General features: G+C 43.8%; 1 protein-coding gene across 1 annotated transcript in view; it reads right to left on the reverse strand.

The window, feature by feature from the left end:
• ZNF106 (zinc finger protein 106) overlaps positions 1–19080 on the reverse strand; it is a 2006671-nt gene that overhangs the window by 569652 nt on the left and 1417939 nt on the right. Inside the window, exon 14 of the mRNA XM_044074076.1 lies at positions 16371–16505. Within this exon, the coding sequence (XP_043930011.1) occupies positions 16371–16505 (135 nt within the window). The remainder of the gene's footprint in view (positions 1–16370; positions 16506–19080) is intronic.

A 19080-nucleotide genomic window follows, 5' to 3' on the forward strand; every position in this document is an offset into this window, starting at 1 on the left:
ATCTGAGGTGGCAGGCGGAGGTTCAGAAGACGAAATAGCAGCCTGTGGCATGGAGGACTCCGTAAAGGTCTTGGCAGAGGCCTGCGGCTGAAAATCTGCTGACTGCAGGGGCTGCAAAAGCACCTCACTGCCTACCACTGTGCTAACGAGCAATTTCACCGGTGCGTCATCAGCAGATTTAACCCTAGGCCTGTCGTGGTCCTTGTCTTTGCATTTCCTACGTATATCTGAAGCCGGGAGCCCATAAGACACCATACTGACGAACTTGGGCCAAACTCCAAAATGCTTATACAAAATCTTAGCTCTACGGCGTATGGTACGCGGGTTAAAGGAAGCACAGAGATCACAGTTAGGGACATCGTGCTCAAGGTCCAAACAAGTTATACAATAGGAATGAAACTCATGGTGCGGAATCTGTTTTCCACAGGCAAGACAGTTATTAACTTTATCTGACATTCGTTAAAGCAAGAAAAGAGGATCTCCAACGGGGTACTTATCTGAAAGCGTCTTCAACTTGGTAGTTGGAAAGCAAAAAGAAGGTAAACGGCCCACCGGCACTACTGCGAATTGCATCTGCTTAGGGCTCCACGGCAAGAAAGACTGAGGCAATGGTATCGGCTGCCTCCCTTTATACCTGATGTTCTGACATCAGTTTTACAACTGGTGCCAGCCGACGTCATATACCAAGGACTCTGGTATTCGGGCTGACTGTGGGTTACTGGGAGCTGGATAACCCATATGTTAGGACTGCAACAGTGAAAACAAAGAACATCTGGAACAGCAGTGGTTCAAGTAATTGTTCTAGACACCAACGATAATGCTTCGATTTGTAATCCATCCATTTATAAAGTGAAGCTTTTTGAACAGAAAGGTACAAATTATGTTGCAGTTAAGGTGAGTGCTACAGACCTGGATAATGGACCTAATGGTGACATTGAAATTATTGATATAAAGCACATTTTGAGTGTTGTCCCATTAATGGAAAAGTACCATTAATTCGATATACCTTCTGCTACACTTTATAAATTAAGAAGTTATGTACTCACCATAACATTCCATCTGAGTAGGTAAACTTCATTTGTCAGCAACCTATGGGTCTTCGGATCAGAGCCGGCAGTTTCCAACAGCACAGATCCGAGCTCCAAGCTCCTCCCCCTACCCATAATCCCCTGCCAACCCTACCTGACCTCAGATCGAGTTTGTCCACAGCTAGATAAGCATACAAACAATCACCCGCAAAACTAGCTACATACCCTTGCCATAAGGAAGGTAACATCGCGAACATCCGAAGGTCAGGGGGACGGAGGGGGGTCAGTTGCTGACAAATGAAGTTTACCTACTCAGATGGAACGTTATGTTGAGTACATAACTTCTTAATCTGAAGTAGTTAACTTCATTTGTGCATCAACCTATGGGACAGAGTCCCCAGCTACCTAAATCTTGGGCGGTCCTCAAGGAAGGATGTTCCGGGGCACTGCAGAGCCAAAGGATGCTCTCCCTCTGGAGACAATATCCAGCTTGTAGTGATTAATGAAGGTATGAGACGAAGCCCATGTTGTTGCTGAGCAGATATCCAACGAAAGGCCACCGAGGTAGAGACAGACTGGGTAGAGTGGGCATGGACTCCTAGAGGTGCAGGCCGACCAGTATTTTCATATGCCAACAGACTACACTGAGAAATCCATCTGGACAGTGTGACTTTAGAAACAGCCTTTCCTAAGTTAAATTTGGCAAAGGAAATGAACAACTGATCTGATTGCCTATGACCAGCTGTTCTGTGTAAATAAAAGTGCAGTTGTCTGTGCAGATCCAACGAATGTAACTTATGTTCCCCTTTGTTCTGGTAGTTGGGGAAAAAAAAACTGGTAGGTTAATGGACTGATTAATATTCGATTCGGATGCAATTTTTGGAAGAAAGGAGGGATTGGTCCTGAGGTAGACTCTGTCTTTGTGGAAGGACAAATAAGGTGGTTTTGCACAAAGGGCTTGAATTTTGGAAACCCTTCGAGCTGAGGTGATAGCTACAAGAAAGGCGGTTTTCCATTATAAAAATTTTAGATCTACTGAAGCTGCAGGTTCAAAGGGAGGGGCTGTAAGTGCCTGCAATACCAAAGTTAAGTCCCAGTGAGGGATTGCTTCCTTCACCGGGGGTCTGAGTAAGAAGGTACCCTTGAGAAAGGCCTTGCATAACTTAGAGGAGATCAACGGTCCAAGGTCGCTTCCTATGCGATAGAGAGAGATGGCCGCCAATTGAACCTTGACTGTAGAGGAGCTGGTGCCCTGGTCGAAGAGTCCTGATAGGAAATCTAACACCGCAGGCAACGGAGCTGTGAACGGATCTAGATCTCTGTGCTCCGCCCAAATAGAAAAACGTTTCCATTTGCTATCATAGACCTTTCTGGTGGATGGCTTATGCGCCACCACCAGAATAGCTTTGACCTGGGAAGAGATACTGGGAGTCCTAGCTAACCTTGAAACTGGATCAACCAAGCAGTGAGCTTGAGGTTGTCCAGGTTCGGGGTCGGAAGATCTAATGGATAGGTTATGAGATCCGGAATGGGATCCAGAATCCAGGGAGGATTCACTAGGTGAGACCAAAGATACGGAAACCAAGCCTGACAAGGCCAGAATGGGGCAATGAGGATTATCTTGTTCTACAACTGACTGGCTTTCTGTAGAAACTTCAACATCAACGGAAGAGGAGGATAAGCATAAAGGAGACCGAAGGGCCAAGCATGCACCAGAGCGTCTCGTGGGGATTCCCCGGGTGGGGGAATTAGAGTGAAGTAGTCGTTGCACTTCGCATTTGAAGGAGAGGCGAAAAGATCGCAACAAGGTTGACCCCAAGTGGAGAATATCTGCTTCGCTACTTCTGGGTTCAGAGACCACTCGTACGGTGAGAGGATGGTGCGACTCAACTTGTCTGCTAAAATGTTGGACCGTCCCGGAATGTGCATCGCTATGAGAAAGCGGTTGGTGGAAATTGCCCATTCCCACACTCTCATGGCCTCTCGACAAAGGGAATAAGACCTGGTTCCTCCCTGTTTGTTGATGTACCAGACCACTGCCATGTTGTCCGTCTGGATTGCAATCGTTCCTACGAGAAGGCTCTGTAGTGCTTACAACGCCAAAAGCACCGCCCTCATCTCTAGGACATTGATAATGCAGAGAGGTCTCCGTGCTGTTTCACGTGCCTTGGACTGTCCTGCCTGCACAATGCCCCCCCACCCGAGGCGAGAGGCGTCTGTGGTCACCGTGGTTAGGGGAGGGGACATAGAAAAGGGGCGCCCCTTCTGGAGGTCCAGGGATTGGAGCCACCATAAGAGGGCCTTCCTGCAAACCCTGCTGAGGGGAATAGGGTGGTACAGGAGGAAATGCAGAAAAGACCATTGAACTTGGAGAGTCCATTGCAGGACTCTCATGTTCAGACGCGCCATCGGCAATAGGTTGATGGTGGCCGCCATCGAACCCAAAGCCCTCAGGACCAATTCCACCGGGGGTGCCTGGGGTAGGAGGATGGCCCGCACATGGAGTCTTAAAGTCCGCACTCTGTCTGACGTTAAGAGGGCTAGACGCCTGTTTGTGTCCAACCTGGCTCCGATGAAATCTATGGTTTGAGTTGGAGAAAGGGAAGATTTCTCTATGTTGATAGTGATCCCCAGCCAGGTCGCTAGGTGAAGAAAGGAGTTTCTGGCTGCGCAGAGTAGATGCCTTGTCGGGGCGGTCAGGAGCCAGTCGTCCAGGTATGTAAAAACCTGAATGCCCTGCAGTCGCAGGTGGGCCGCTATCACAGACAGAACTTTGGTGAACACTCTGGGGGCTGTGGTGAGACCAAAGGGAAGGGCCCTTAATTGGTAATGGCTGGCTCCTAGCTGGAAGCGGAGAAACCTCCTGGATCGTCTGTCCATCAAAATGTGGTAGTACGAATCTTTGAGGTCTATAGAGCACATCCAGTCGTTCTCCCGCAGGAGGGGGAGAATGGATTGAATCGTGACCATCTGGAACTTTTCCTTGGTTACTGACATGGTCAAGAGGGATAGGTCGAGGATTGGTCTGAAGTCCCCCCCGTCTTTTTTGGCACCAAGAAGAACCTGGAGTAAAAGCCTGATCTGTACTGGTCTGGGGGGGACGTGCTGGATGGCTCTTTTTTCTAGCAGACGCTGGATTTCCACAGGTGCGGCCTCCCTCTGCTCGTGTGGGACGTCGGGGAGGTGTCTGGGATTGCAAGGGAAATGGGAGAATGGGATCTGGTAACCTCTGGATATGATGCGAAGCACCCAGCGGTCGGTCGTGATGGACTCCCAAGCTGCTAGGTGCCTCGAGAAGCGCCCCCGACTGCCTCCAGAGTGGAGCAGTCGGGTAACCCTTCAGGGCTGTTGCATGGCCAATCAGAGAAAGGTTCTCTGGACCCAAAGTTCTTCGGGCCCCCTCTGGCTCTAGGGCGTCCACTCTGTCCTCCTCTGCCGCGGAAGGACTGGGGGTCTGGAGCAAAATGGGGCTGTTGCGACTTCCGGAACCACATCTTCTGTCCCTTTTGGTTCTTGGAAAAGGACCTCTGGGGAGCAGAGAAGCGGACTCCGACGGCAAACAATGTCTTCCCGTCCTTCTCGCTCTGGACCAAGGTATCGCATACAGTTTTGCCAAAGAGGGCAGAACCATCGAAAGGGGCATTAGCGAAAGACGCCTTAAAGGGTTCCACAAAATCACAGTGGCGGAGCCAGGCCTGTCGCCTCATAACGACGCCTGCTCCGCTAGCTCTAGCGGCCCCTTCCGTGGCGTGGGACAGTAGCCGCATAGAGGTGTTCGAGATAGACCTAAGAGTGGCCATTTGGGAAGAGTATAACTGTTTGTCCTCAGCCAACATGGACTCCGGGGGCGACGCGGCATACTCTTTGATAAGGTCTCGCTGCAGTCGTATGACATGTGCCATGTAGTTCAGTGACCTCACTGAGAAGGTAGCTGAACTAAAAACCCACTTCCCTAAGCGATCCATCGACCGAGACTCGTCTGGAGAATGGACCGAGGGACTCTCCTGGGCTAATTCCTTTTTAGTGGCCGCCGCCACCAACATGGCATCTACAGGGGTTCCCTTACTCCAGTATGATCTGTCGAAGGGTGGACTGAGTATTTTATCAGGTCTTTTTGGGACTGGCTCCACAGTGTCCGGCTCCTTCCACGTCCTGGTAGTGATCAGATCTACCAGTGGGTCAGCTGAAGGAGACCCCAATGAGGTAGATGGGCCTGCTTCAAACGCCTTCTTGAACACAGATTCGTCCAAGGTAGGCTTTGGGGCAGACCACCCCCCCTTAATACTGAGCATCTCCATGATGCCTCCAAATGAGACGTCCTCAGGGGGTGATCTCGGGGAACCTTCCCCTTCCTCCAAATCTGTATCCTCGGTCAAGGACTCAGGGGAGTCCAAGTGCCTCCTCTTGCACTTGCACTTGTGAGGATTCTCCTCTGGGGGGCTGTCCGAGGAGACCTCACCAGCAACGTCATGTTCCAACGGAATGACCTGGGACGTCGGAGCAGGCTGTCCCTGGGACTGGCTGACGGAAGTCAGACCCCATCTGAGACGGAGTGCAGGGTGGAGCCGTAGCCAAGGCTGGGGGTCTGGAATCCCTCGACAGGACCCTCTCCACTACGTCGAATGCCGAAGGAGAGCTGCTCTCTCTGGGATCCGAGAGCAGACCCTCCCTCAGATCCGACAGGTGGATCGAGGCCGGAGCAGACGTGGTCGGATTCGAAGGTCCAGTACGCTCCGACCTGGGTGGAGCCGAAGGAACACAGACCCTCAGATCTGAAGCTCAGCTCTCGGCTCTGAGAGCTCAAATCCAAAGAAAAGGGACCCGACAGACTCGAGGTCATTGTCGGCGCCGAAGTACCCGATACTGTCGGCGCCGTCACCCTGCCGTTGCTGACGCTACCCGGCTCTGAAAACTCCGAACCCGGGAAGCAGGTCGGAGAAGGAGCAATTGGGGCAAACAAAGGGGTCGAGCTCCCCCCCGGGGGGGGGGGGGAGGCAGGAGCACTCCCATCTGCAGCTGAGCCTGGAGGAATCTTCTCATCATCTGGTCCAAGACTGCGTCCGTCAGGCTTCGGGTGGATCTGGATGAGGCCACAGAGGTGGGACGGGAGTGCCGCCTCGATGACCTCGACGAGGGCCGGGCCTCTTCCTCCTCTGGTCCCGGTGAAAAGGAAGGAGACCGGAGCCGAGGGGTGGAAGGCTCGGAAGTCCTTGAGGGAGAAGACCGCTTAGCCGGCGGGGCCGATGAAGAGGCCTCGGCCTGCCGCTTGTGGTGCTTCTCCTTCCGCTTCTCTTTCCTGGACTCCCTATCCTCCTGGCCTGAAGCGGGAGGTTGAGTCCCGGCCAGAGGAAGGGAGGCAGGAGTGGCAGTAGCCACAGCCGCGGCAGGCGCCACCGTGGGACTGGAGGCCGAAGCTGAGTCCGGGGGCAGCAGTCCCACCAGAACCAGCTTAGTCCTCTGGTCCTTAAGTGCCCTGGGGTTGAACGCCGCACATATGGAGTAACCTGACGACAGTTGTCCAACCCCAAGGCACAACACGCACAGAGTGTGGCCATCTGCCGGGGATAGCTTATGGCCATACTCAGTACACTTGGAGAAAACAGCTTTTGGGACCTCCGACATACTGAAAGAAAAACACACGCTAGGCCCCAACACACAGCACACTCCCTAACGCACTAACGAGGGTGGGGAAGGAAAACTATCAAGAAGATTAACAGACTGGTAAAAAAAAAAAACTAATGAGGGACCTGTACACAACACACGACCACTAAGATTACAGAAAAGGGAGAAAAAAAACAGTAAAATTTTCTCACAACAAATGCTAAAGCCTAGAACTCAGTGATCGAGCTGCTGGACGAAACCGCGGCAAACTAGATCTGGGGTCAGGTAGGGTTGGCAGGGGATTATGGGTAGGGGGAGGAGCTTGGAGCTCGGATCTATGCTGTTGGAAACTGCCGGCTCGGATCCAATATGGATCCGAAGGCCCATAGGTTGATGCACAAATGAAGTTAACTACTTCAGATATAACATTCTGCATGGTTGTTGATGTTTCACCTAAGGACCCGTCATCTCTTCCCACTCTAATTTACCATTTTCAGTTTGAGTTATGTATATGAGCTTAACTGCATAGCTCTAAAGTAACCAATCAATTTACGTATTCATAAACCACCACCACCTTGATCTATGATGAGAATCAACTTATTCCACTTAACTCTTGCCCTCTTCCTCCAACCAAATGAATTCCTTCAACTCTATTAATTATGGTCCACAACTTCTCTGGTTGATAAAAACATACCTGACCTGCATAAAAAGCTAAAAGGACTAGAAACTTTTTCACTTACTATCCATAATCAAGAGTTTCCAGCTTCTTAATTCTTGCATTATTTCTGCTTAGCCTCCTTCTATATATCCTTAGCTACCATAACAGAATCATTTTTGATCCATGCACCTAAATACTTTATGTCCCATAAATATAGCTATTACTTCACAATTAATGTGTGGGTATAAAGTTTACAGTCATAGCCTCTATTTTACAGATGGGAAAGACTATAAACTTTCTCAAAAGGTTCAACACTACCAAAATGTTTTTTTTTTTCAGATTTATCACATACAATATATCATTTGTGAACAAAGTTAACTTTTGATAACCATACCATTTATAACCTTAAGTTTCAGTCCCTTATTTTCTTTGGTAACAGTTATAAATATAAAGCAAATGAAGGAGAAGTGGACACTGCTGCCTACATCCTCTGATCAAACACAGGTTGTCTTAAAAGAACCATACCATTTTAATTCTCGCCTCTGACCCTTCAATTATAATCTAATTAACCCTATTATTCAGTCAGGGAACAAAAATGCTACTATTGTCCCAATCATAATCCAACCAACTACACTAAATGCTTTCTCGGCATCAAGACCAACCAACAGCACAGTATGTTTTCTCATACTACATATCCCTATGTTACATTTTTCTATCAAAGATGTTAAATGTTTCACTTCACTCAATAAAAACACACTGATCAATATCTAGCAATTTTGCTAACACCTATGACATTCTCTTAGCTTTTTATATTCACAAATGTGTTATAATCCTAGTTTAAAAATAAAATGAGTCTACAGGACATTGGGCCTGAAGGGTGTCTACCCAGCCCTCTTTGGGTATTACAGCCACAGCTTTATTCACAAGAATACCATCAGTTTCTGTGGACTTCCTTGTTGACTTATTATACATTTTTGTTGTTCTTACCCCTCTTCCTATCTTAGCTATTAATTGCAAAGTTTCATCTTCCACGAAAGTTGGCATAATAGTCTTCTTTACATACTTCCATTTGTGCCTTTTCTTGGTTTTCATATTCCTTTGCTTTATACAAATTTTCAATAAAATTTCCAAAATATCTATAATACCTCTATAGGGTCTGTGACGTCCCCTGTCTGGGCCAGTAATCAAGGTGCTTGAATCCTCACCACTGACACAGAGGGACATTCACCTGGAACAAAAGTAGATACACAGAGTATTCCAGATGAAGCTCTCTGCATCACTCACAAGAGCAGCACACAGGGAACACACTCAGTCCAGTGTCTGGATTTCTCTTTCTCTCTCAGTCCCCAATAAGACTCCCCACTGGCACAGCTATAGAGTTGAGTCCTCAGTCAAGTGTCCAAGACAAGTCCTCCAGCACCCCTCTCGATGAAACCACTGCCTTGTGTCCCTGCTCCCAGCAGCACACGTACACATACATACACACACACACACACACACACACACACACACACACACACGGGAAAGGCTGGCACAGATTTACTAGCTATGCCTCCCTTCTGCCTTCAGTAGTGGTCACAGAGTCACCAAATAGATATGAATACTCTCAAAGGTTAAAATAGTCTCTAAAAGACCAGCCACAATGAAAAGTTTAAATACATTTAATAATAAATAATAAAAGAACATGAACCTAGCAAATATCTATTTATAATAAACACCAGAGTTTCAATCACAGGACATATTACAACAACACAGATGAACAGATTCACACAGATGCAGAAAAACAGTACTTCACTAATCTCACTATATTTCACAATGGCTATGTCCATGTCTAAACCTCGACTAAATAATCATTATCCCACAAACTTCTCTTAGTTTTCTTTCCTTACCAACTGTATAAGGGTATCCTTCAGTTATACCTCTACTAAATTCCTGACTATTCAATCTATGCTTCACAAAGATTTTCATGTCTTAACTAGACATTCCACTAACGTTTTGACTGCAACCCAGTGTTAACTTCCTAAGATCATTTTACCTGCATTTCTCCCCCTAAATGGCTACAATAATTTTGTAAATAGATCTATTGCTATATCTTTGTTAAATACCTAATTATTTCTCACTAATATCTACATGTTTTTTATACTGGTACTACATGTTTTTGAGAACTTTCAATTATTTACTGCTACTTTCATGTTAACTACTTAATTAGTTGCTACTATATATCAAAATCTATATTAATATTGCTATTAAATGCTTTGGATAACTTGGAGCTTTTCTCCCTGGGCCTCCGCTGAAAATGGATATGCATCCAGTCGGACTTTCCCGGTTAACAAATGTAAAATAAAATAAATAAATATCTAGACTGATCTAAAGAATTACTATTCCCTGGTCACTTACCTGAGCAGGCAAGATGAAGTAGGTGAGGAGTCCTTCTTTGTCATGTTCCATAAACAGAGTTCTCTGAGATTTTAGTCTCATCTAGTATTAAAATATCATTACAGAACTGGCTTACAAAATGACATCACACACATCTAATCATATGACTTCTGGTTCCCATACAACCTCTTAGTTAGCTGCTGCCAGGATTTAGCATGTGTGCATGTCAATAATACCCACATATAGAGCTTTGCTAAGATCTGCTGCAGCTTCTGGAAGTTATAAAACAATTGTAACCTTCTACCCTTCCAGAGTAGCAATTAGTTCACTGCTAAAGACAATACAGAAAGCTTCCTAGTACTTGTTTTCCCAAACATTTTGTCTGGCTGTAGTCAGAATTTACAATTTGTATGGTCTAAATTAATTAATTTAATTTCTTACTATTTTTCAAAGTTAGCTGGACTATGATTAACTTCTCTTCTAATATCCTATTTACAACAGTACAGTCTGATATAAATGTACATTTATTTTCTGTCCAGCAGGAAATTTTACATTTTTAATATAAGTAACTTTACAAATACATTTTCAACACAAGTATTTGTACAAATAAGTTTGATATACAAATGACAAAGTTCTTTACAAAATTCTAACTAGCTATGCTGGCATATGTTACACATCCACTGCCCTACTTCTCCTGGCATAGAAGGGAATACCTCACATAGTCACAGGGTCTCTGGTTATTTTTCTTGTTATAGGCTTCTTAAGTTTGGCAATAAACTCCATTTTCAATTTATTTCATTTAGTAACTATCCTTTTTATAGAAATTTCTCCCCTCCCCAATAAGTCTTGAACAATTTCCACTATTGATTTACTAAATTCCTCTCTCTTTTTTTTTAGTTTTTATTGGTGCATGATCTGAAATAGCTATAGGATATGTGCAAAAACTTTCAGTTAAATGCACGTGTTTATGAAAAATATGAATTCTATTCAGTTTATCCCAGTTATTTTACTTTTGGGAACAAATTGCAATTTCTGAGCTCCTGTTAATGAATTCACATCTTCCATACCAAATATTTTCATATTTGACCAGAAATCTGCCCTCTTGTTACATTTTTCTTTCTAGGTTCCTTTGAAACATATTTACTGTTGCAAATCAAGTCCCATTCCACAACTATAAACAATATTCCCTGCTGAAAGCTTATTTTGCCCACATCTCTTAAGCTCCACAACAGTAGTTTGTAGTTTTAGGGAGAAAATAAATATGTGACAAAATAATTCACTTACCCTGTCAGTAACCCTTTACTGCCACAGCTATACGATTATTAACTTTTCTTCTGCTATCACTACTGAAAACCCTCAATCAGGATTATTACTCCCATTTCCTCTGTTCCAGATATTCTGCTGAATTTCCACTCTGAAATTCTTTTTCTATCAAATTCACATGCATATTCATACCTAAAACGTGTCTCCTGTAACAGTGTTACTTGCAGCCTACATTTCTTAATATAATACTCTGTGTACACCTCCAAGGCCATTTACATTCCATGTTAATATTAATAAAGCAGCCACTGTGCTATTATCGTCACTTATACTTTACCGTTTTTATTTTTATTAAACGTTTCCAATTTGCAAATTACACACACACACACACACACACACACACACACACACACACACACACACACACACACACACCACTGATGTTCTGGCAGGTTGACCTTGTATGCAGTTGTTTCTTTCTTCTGTTTGAACCCATGTTCCATTTGCCAAACTTTTTTTCTTCAATGAAAACACTAGTGGGAAAGCAAACTAAATTATGTTTAAACCATAAACCCCTTTTTACTCATAGCAAATGCACATAACTATATACATTTTCCAAAAAGGGAATTTACTCCTCCACAGAGAAGCAACCGTCTCAAATACACACCTACAGCCACGTGTTACATATTCTAAAGACAGGTTTGATCATAATGAATGTGCATGTTTACAAAGTTTGTCCAAGTCCTTTCTCTATTCCCCTCCTGGATATGAAAAGCAACTTCCATGCTCTCAAACATTCTAAGATCATAGAAGGTTACTAGGCTAATGGCCCTAGAAACTTTTTAAGACTAGTCATTCATGTCCCGATTTTCGCAACTACCAATGCCCAAAGACTAGAATGGCTTTGGTTATATAGCTGTGCCTTACGGCATCTACAAACTGCCCCTGTGCATAAAGTCTACGGTCCTCATCCTTAAGAAAAAAGTGCGCTGGCAAGCCTTAAACAGAATAAATTGTGCAGTGTTATATTTAATGCACTGAAGTAATGAAGGAGTTGGGAAAGCAACTACTTGCAAAACTATTCACTTCCCACAATTTCATACTTCATTCTTCAATGACCTGCTTTACCAGTTCACATTTAAATGCTAATCATTATGTTCATTTTTCCTTTCACTAAGAACAAACTGCTCAGACCTTTCCTGATTAACTGCTTGCACCTGTAAACTCAGTCTCCAACAAGAGCATTTGCTAATGGAGAAAAACAGTTATATCTTTCCAAATTCAAGAAATGACAGTACAGTTTCCAAAGAGGACCCCTGTAGAGTTCATTCAGAACACACTGGCGAGATCTCTCATGACTAAACTGTTTGCACCTGTTTTGCTCTCTGTATTCAACTACAAAACAGGTGTCAGTGGAAAACAGACAACTGATAACTTTGCAAATACTACAAATAGCTACCATTTTTCATGCTTTTCATTGTTTCTCTTAAATATTAGCCTAGACTTCCATGTGTATAAAAACAGAAAATTACAATATTGTATTGTACACATCAACACACTTCTATACTGCCAAAAGTCCAGTATCACATTATTTCCAGGTTTTCTTAAGTTGCTACAGTGTAAAGCTTGAATAAATTATAGTTACAAAAAGTACTTATTTTAATATTACTAACATAAGCAGCAGTCACTGATAATCCCCACCTCACAGTTAAAATAGTGTTACATACCATTCAAAAAGTACGGTTATGTATCTACTTGCCATAAATGTTCAACTGTCTTCACTGCTGCAGTAATGACCTTTGGGATTTCCTGCTTTGGAAACCGCCACCTGACCTGAATACCACTGATTTCATCCCTTCCTCCAGGCCAGAAAGACACTCTCCTATTCAAAGTTAGGATGTCAGGCTGGGCCATTTCCTCAGGTGTTAGGATGTCAGGCTGGGCCATTTCCTCAGGTCTTTCTTGCCCCCAGGGTAAATTTCTACTCTCCTTGCTGCTGAAGGGAAGCATGACCTCCCTAGTGCCATCCCCTAGCAAGATTGGGGAACCTAAGTGGAGGTTGGGATAATGGGTCTAAACAGGAAGGTAGCTGCATTGCCAACCAGGATACACATATGCAGAAAGGGGATGGAGGAAGGGCACAGCCACTGCAACACTGAAGCTATTAATAGCTACATTTATGAAAATTAGATACACAACTGTGCTTTATTATGCTTAGCTATTCCAGTAATGACCTTTGGGAAGATTCGCAAAGCTACACGGAAAGGGGAGATTAGACAGAACAATATGCAGAGGGAGATAAGTCCCTGTAGAATTGCAGAAGTGAATCCAGTCCTAGTCCTTGCAGCTGCAGCAAAGCTGCAATGTTTTGAAAAGGTGTACACCATGGACCAAGTGACTGCCTCTAGGCCAAAGTGGGTGGGGCACTCCTCTCAGGAAGGTAGTAGCTGAATACAAAAACAGATGTGCAAAGGAATGGCCTGACACTCTTCTTGGACTGACAGCACTCCAGACCCACCCAACTGAAAGAATCTCTCATCTTTTGTAGAGTCTCCCCAAAGGAGAGGTCCTCAGGTGGTGAGGCTAAGGTAAGATTATCTTTGGACTCAAAGTTGGCACATGATCCTGTGGAAAGTTGTTCAAAATACTCCAACTGGTCTTCATAGGAATGAGAGGATTCCCGAGAGGAGATCTCTTTTCCTTACTGTAAGGCAGATTGCTGCAGCTGGGTGGCTGTCAGTTCCAGCTGCCTAGACTTCATAAAGTTAGCTGGACTTCAGCCCTAAAAGAAGGCCTGGGAGGGATCCTGAGGCCCAAGTGACAGACAAGGTCAAGCAGACAGCCAGTTTCTTAAGATTTTTGTTTTTTTTTTTTTAATTTTTTTTCTTAGATTTTGACTTTGGCCTAATCTTGACTGTGTCATTGGCTGGGGCAAGTAGATGTGGACAGCTGGTCTCCCAAGACCTCTTCACGAATAATGCTGCCAGGGAAACCACTTTTCCTCTCTGTAGCTCTGGCTTCATCTGACACCTGAGCAAACTTAGCCTGAGCAGATGTCAACAATGATCATGACATGGCGTCCTTCACAGGGGTCACACCAGAGAACTTGGAAACATGCTTGGTCAACAGAGGGGGCTGCAAAGGCACCTCTCCTCTTCCAACAATCTTTAGTTAGGGAGGGCTACCAGAGACCAAGATGCTGTCATCTGGTTCTCTCTATCCACCTGTGTCAGATGCTTCGCCTGCCTCTTGTATGGGAGATTTACAGAGGAGATCATCATGGTGCTTTAAGGCCATTAACGCTCTCTTTTTTTCTAAATGTTTCTGCAGACTTAGTCCTTTGCTTGATGGTCCTTGAGTTAAAATAGGAGCACTGGGGACAGCTGGGGAAGTCGTGGTCTGTACCCAGGCAAAACAAACAGAGCAGAAGTCTCAGTGGTGGAAATGACATATATGTCTCAAGGAGCAAAACAAAAGAAATATAAGTTTTTGTTGCTCTCTCTCACTGGCTTCCAAATGATCTACACATTAATTATCTAGCTGCTTTGGACTCTGACAGCAAGAAAAAAAGTGAGGAAACGCTGATTGCAAATGACCCTTGACATCCCGACTTTGAATGGGAAGGCATTCTGGATGTAGCTACATTTAATCCAGCTCAACAAAGATTCCAGCAAATGTGTAATTACCACAAGGCCAGAATTAAACTCAAGAGACTGAAGATTCTCCATGTTCCCCTGGAGTGATATGTATGTGGAACTGTTGTCATATAGGAAAGCTGGGGTTCTGTTTACAAAGCTGTTTATACAACTGCTAGTGCTATGCTAGTGCTACAACGAACTAGTTAATGAAGTGACAAATGTGGATAGTTAAACAGAAGACCAACTTTCTGGTATGCACTACCCATTCAGAATTTACTTGAAGACATGCTTTGTGCAAGTTTGATGATATACTGGCAATGGTCACCAAATAAACTAGCTGAAAAGTTGATAATGGGCTGACAGCAAAGCAGTACAGGTGGGGGTACACAGACTGTGAATATTTGATCTGGAACTGTAGGGTGACATAACGTTTACGGCCATAATTACAGGATCATGTATTGCAACGGGTGACGAGTAGTGCGGAGGTGAGTTGTGAAATCTAGATGCCATGTGTATACAGGGGATTTCAATGGACTCTTCCTGCTTCTGACTACAGATTAAATACATGTCAGCTTATAGAATGTTCACAAAAGTTGCTGAAGAACTACACCTTAAATTATTTTCCTAAAACATTCCCTACCACGTATGAATAATGGACAACAAGGCTATTTATTCCGTTGTATGAATCTATGCAATTCAGCATCCACATATGCATACTAACTTTGAAGGAATTTGTTACTTTGGCTCTTCCATCAGAATCACGGCAGCTCATCATGTATTAGTCCAGACTGAGCTGTTTAAATATATTAAAAGCAAGCTTTCAGAGGGGCTGCCCAAACTCACCAGTGTGGGAGACTTCACTCCAGCCCCTTTCATTGACTGCACTACCCCTGAAGCTGCACTTACATTGGATAAAAGGGGTTCCAACTCACTGAGATGAGTCTCAGTGAGAAGCTCAAAAGAATGTGTATAGCTCCTCTTTCATCATCACTACCATCACATTTTAAGTTTTTTGTCAAAAGAAAATGTAAGTTATTATGAAATACTAAAACATCTGAACTTTTACAGTGTCTCATACAGATATTTAAGAGGAGACCTTATTCAGGTATATAGGGTGTTTAGAGACAACTACCTCTAGGAATGTTTGGGGTTATCAAAAAGTAGTAGTCAGTGAGTCTGTGTCTACTACCATCTAGCCATTTTAGGTAAGAACCAAATCATCTTCTTCTTCTTTCAGCTTTTCCCGGTTAGGGGTCACCACAGTGGATCATCTGTCTGCTCATGACTGGAAGTGGAGTTTTACGGTGTCGAGTTGCCAGCCCGACGCCCAACCTTCCACAGAAGGCACGCGCACAAGCACACACTCACACCTAGGGCCAATTTAGAGTGTCCAATCCACCTACTGCATGTCTTTGGGATGTGGGAGGAAACCGGAACACCCAGAGGAAACCCACGTGACCAAAGGGAGGACATGCAGACTCCACACAGAAGGCACCCCAGCCGAGAATCAAACCAGAGACCCTCTTGCTGTGAAGCGACAATGCTAACCACTGCACCACCGTGGCAAATAAACACTAATAAAGCTTCAGATATCAATACAAGATAACAATAATGTTCCTTCACTTTCTGTCCACAATGATCCTCAAAAACTTTGCAAAATCTTAAATTGTTGCTCCAAAGTTACAACACCGGATAACTTATGTGTCCCATATTCCTGCATAATGACATCCTGCAATGGAGAAGACATTTTTAAGCCTTGCCATGAACATCCATTTCCTTCATAATTTCCTGTAATTGTCAGTGCATTACCTTAACATCATAACATCGCACAATGTGGTCACTGGAGCCAGTGTAAAGCCTTACGGTACCAACTTTACACTTGGTAATCAGCAGGCAGTTCACCTTTGTAGTGTGTCCCTCAAATGTGCCAATGCATTTTCTGCTCTGAAATAAAACAAAAGAAAAGTACACTTAAAGATGCAATGCCACAAGTCATACTACCACAGAACATGAGAGTCACCAGCTGCACTTTGGACATGAACATAGGGGCAACATAACCTATAACCGTTCTAAATTTAACAATCAAAACCTCTGAAAGCTTAATGAATCCTACTATATCCAAAATAAGGTACGTAAATACTCACCATACCAAATGATCTTCAACAACGTCCTCTGCAATGGGTTTATAGTTCCCATAACAGCAGATGCTCATACTGCTGAAGTACCATTTACTATTCATATCAATTAGTCACATGCAAATGTCTGACTTTCCAGTATAACTTCAGGACCTTTCACACGTCCCAGAGTGGCGCTTAGCTCCTTCTCCTGCTGAGGGCCTCAGAAGACTGTCCAACTAAAAGAGACAGCAGTCTTTGCTCTCTTTACTTCTTTTCTACTTAAGGGTATTATTAGCAAATGTGTCCTGGAGAGTACAGGCTAAACATCTGTGGTTATCAGCTTAGGTGCACCTTGGCCCTAAGTAATGAACTTTCCTTTTCATACAAAGCTAAGCATTAGGGGGCTACCTGAAGGCACGCTAAGATCTGGCAATGGGCTTTGTATGCAACGGCAATACATATTTCATTCTTTCTCTGAGGAAAAGGCAGACAGGAAAAAAACAACAGGTCTGTAGTCTTTCAATCATTATCATAACACGAATGTCACTATATGAAAGAGGTGTACTGAAAAAGGATTTGTCCTCTTCCACCTTAGTAAGGAAGAGACAAGTAAAAGGTCAGCTGTGATCTACTAACTTAGATGCTGGTGAATCCAATCAATGACAAAGGTGAATAGGAGCCTAAATTCCAGTAATGATCCTTTTATTCAAATGGCTACTGTCACAAACAGTAACTCACATAAATGCAAAAAGCTCATCATATGGATCACTGCTATCACTTCTTATACATGCCAAACATATTCAACAATTAGCTGTTCTTGTGGGGTGGGAATTATAGCATTCCCTGTAAGAGTGCGGCTCCAGAGCCTGCAGTGGATCCCTAGTTTACAATACTTAGAAAAAGTATGAACAGTGGTCCAAGTGGCTGCTTCTCAGATACTTTTGATATGAGAAAGCTGCTGTAGTGACTTGCTGCCATGATGAAGTGCACCCTTACTTGACCTTCTCATTTTTAATAAAAAGTCAGCCATGTTCAAACTTATTTGTCTTCCTACTGGTCTACTTCTCATACAGCACATAAGGAGCTGAGCAGGCTATCAGAAATCTTTGGTTCTTTCCAGACAGCATGTTAAATATAAAAGTACATTTGCATAAGCTGCATTTACCTGTAAGAGTAAATGTTCTTAGAACATGCTGCCTTACTGGCGTATGGGTAGTAATGCTCTGCCACTATCTCTTTGGCAGTCTGCCAAAACTCAGAATGCTATTTGTCTGTGAGGGTGAAGAACAAATCACTTGGTAGGACCAGGACAGCCCTTCAAACTCACATACAACACCCTTTCAGTTTTCTAGGGTCCAAAAGGAAGAGGAGATGGACAACACAAGCTTTCTGAACACTTACTGTTCCAAACCAAAAAACAGATACACAAAGAAAAAAAGGTTACAGAACCAACACTACAGTGATGCTAACAACTAACTATATACTTCCAGCAAAGGGGAAATGGTGGGATGGTCTGCAAGTAAGGAAGTGTGCTCTACCAACATCTACTGTTACAAGTAAGGGGAACTTATGCAAGTGTGCTATGTCCAAGACACTACTTTACTGAGAAATGGGTAGATTACCAAAACATACCCAACCTAGGAAGAGGAAAGATAAGGGTCCTGGTGCCCATGAAGAACGGTCCTTGTAAAGCCTGTTCTGCATCTAGGAAAAATCATCCAGCTTGTAGTTTTTCATGAAGGTATGGACGGAGGACCAAGTTGCTGCCTGTAGAACACTTCAACAGTCCACTCCTTTCCTATATGCAACAGGAGAGAAAAAGGCCCCGTTTGAAAGTGCCTTTAACCTTGCCTGGATTTGCCTTTCCATGCTGAGTGCAAAAAAAAAAAAAAAAACAATACCAGAGGACAACCAACAGGCAATGGATTGCTTAGAGATAGGTTGACCTTTTATTATCCCAGAAAAGGAAATAAAAAGCCTTTTGGTCTTCCAAAATGGCTTTGTTCTCTCAATATAGTACCTAAGCTACCTATGCACATCCATGGTATGAAATACTTTCTCACTTATTCTCAGGTTCTGGAAAGAACAGAGAGAGAGAGAGAGAGAGAATAAACAGATTCAGAGTGAATTCTGAGACAGCTTTCAGTATAAAAGAAAGATTAGTGTATAACACAAACCTATCCTTGTGGAAAAATCAGTTAAGATTGCCCCACCATGAAACTTGCAGCTCAGAAACTCACCTGCAAATGTCAGAGCAGTAAGTAAAACAGTTTTCCACGTTAAGAATTTGAGATTAGCATGAGTTTGTCAAGAACATAATTTAGGTCCCTTAAAGCAGGAATTTGCTTGCAAGGGGGTCTCATATGCAACACTCATTTCATGAACTGTTTCACCAAAAGAAG

This window comes from Protopterus annectens, chromosome 6.part0 (genome assembly GCF_019279795.1).
Source record: "Protopterus annectens isolate FY-2018-M chromosome 6.part0, PAN1.0, whole genome shotgun sequence".
Lineage (NCBI taxonomy): Eukaryota > Metazoa > Chordata > Ceratodontiformes > Protopteridae > Protopterus > Protopterus annectens.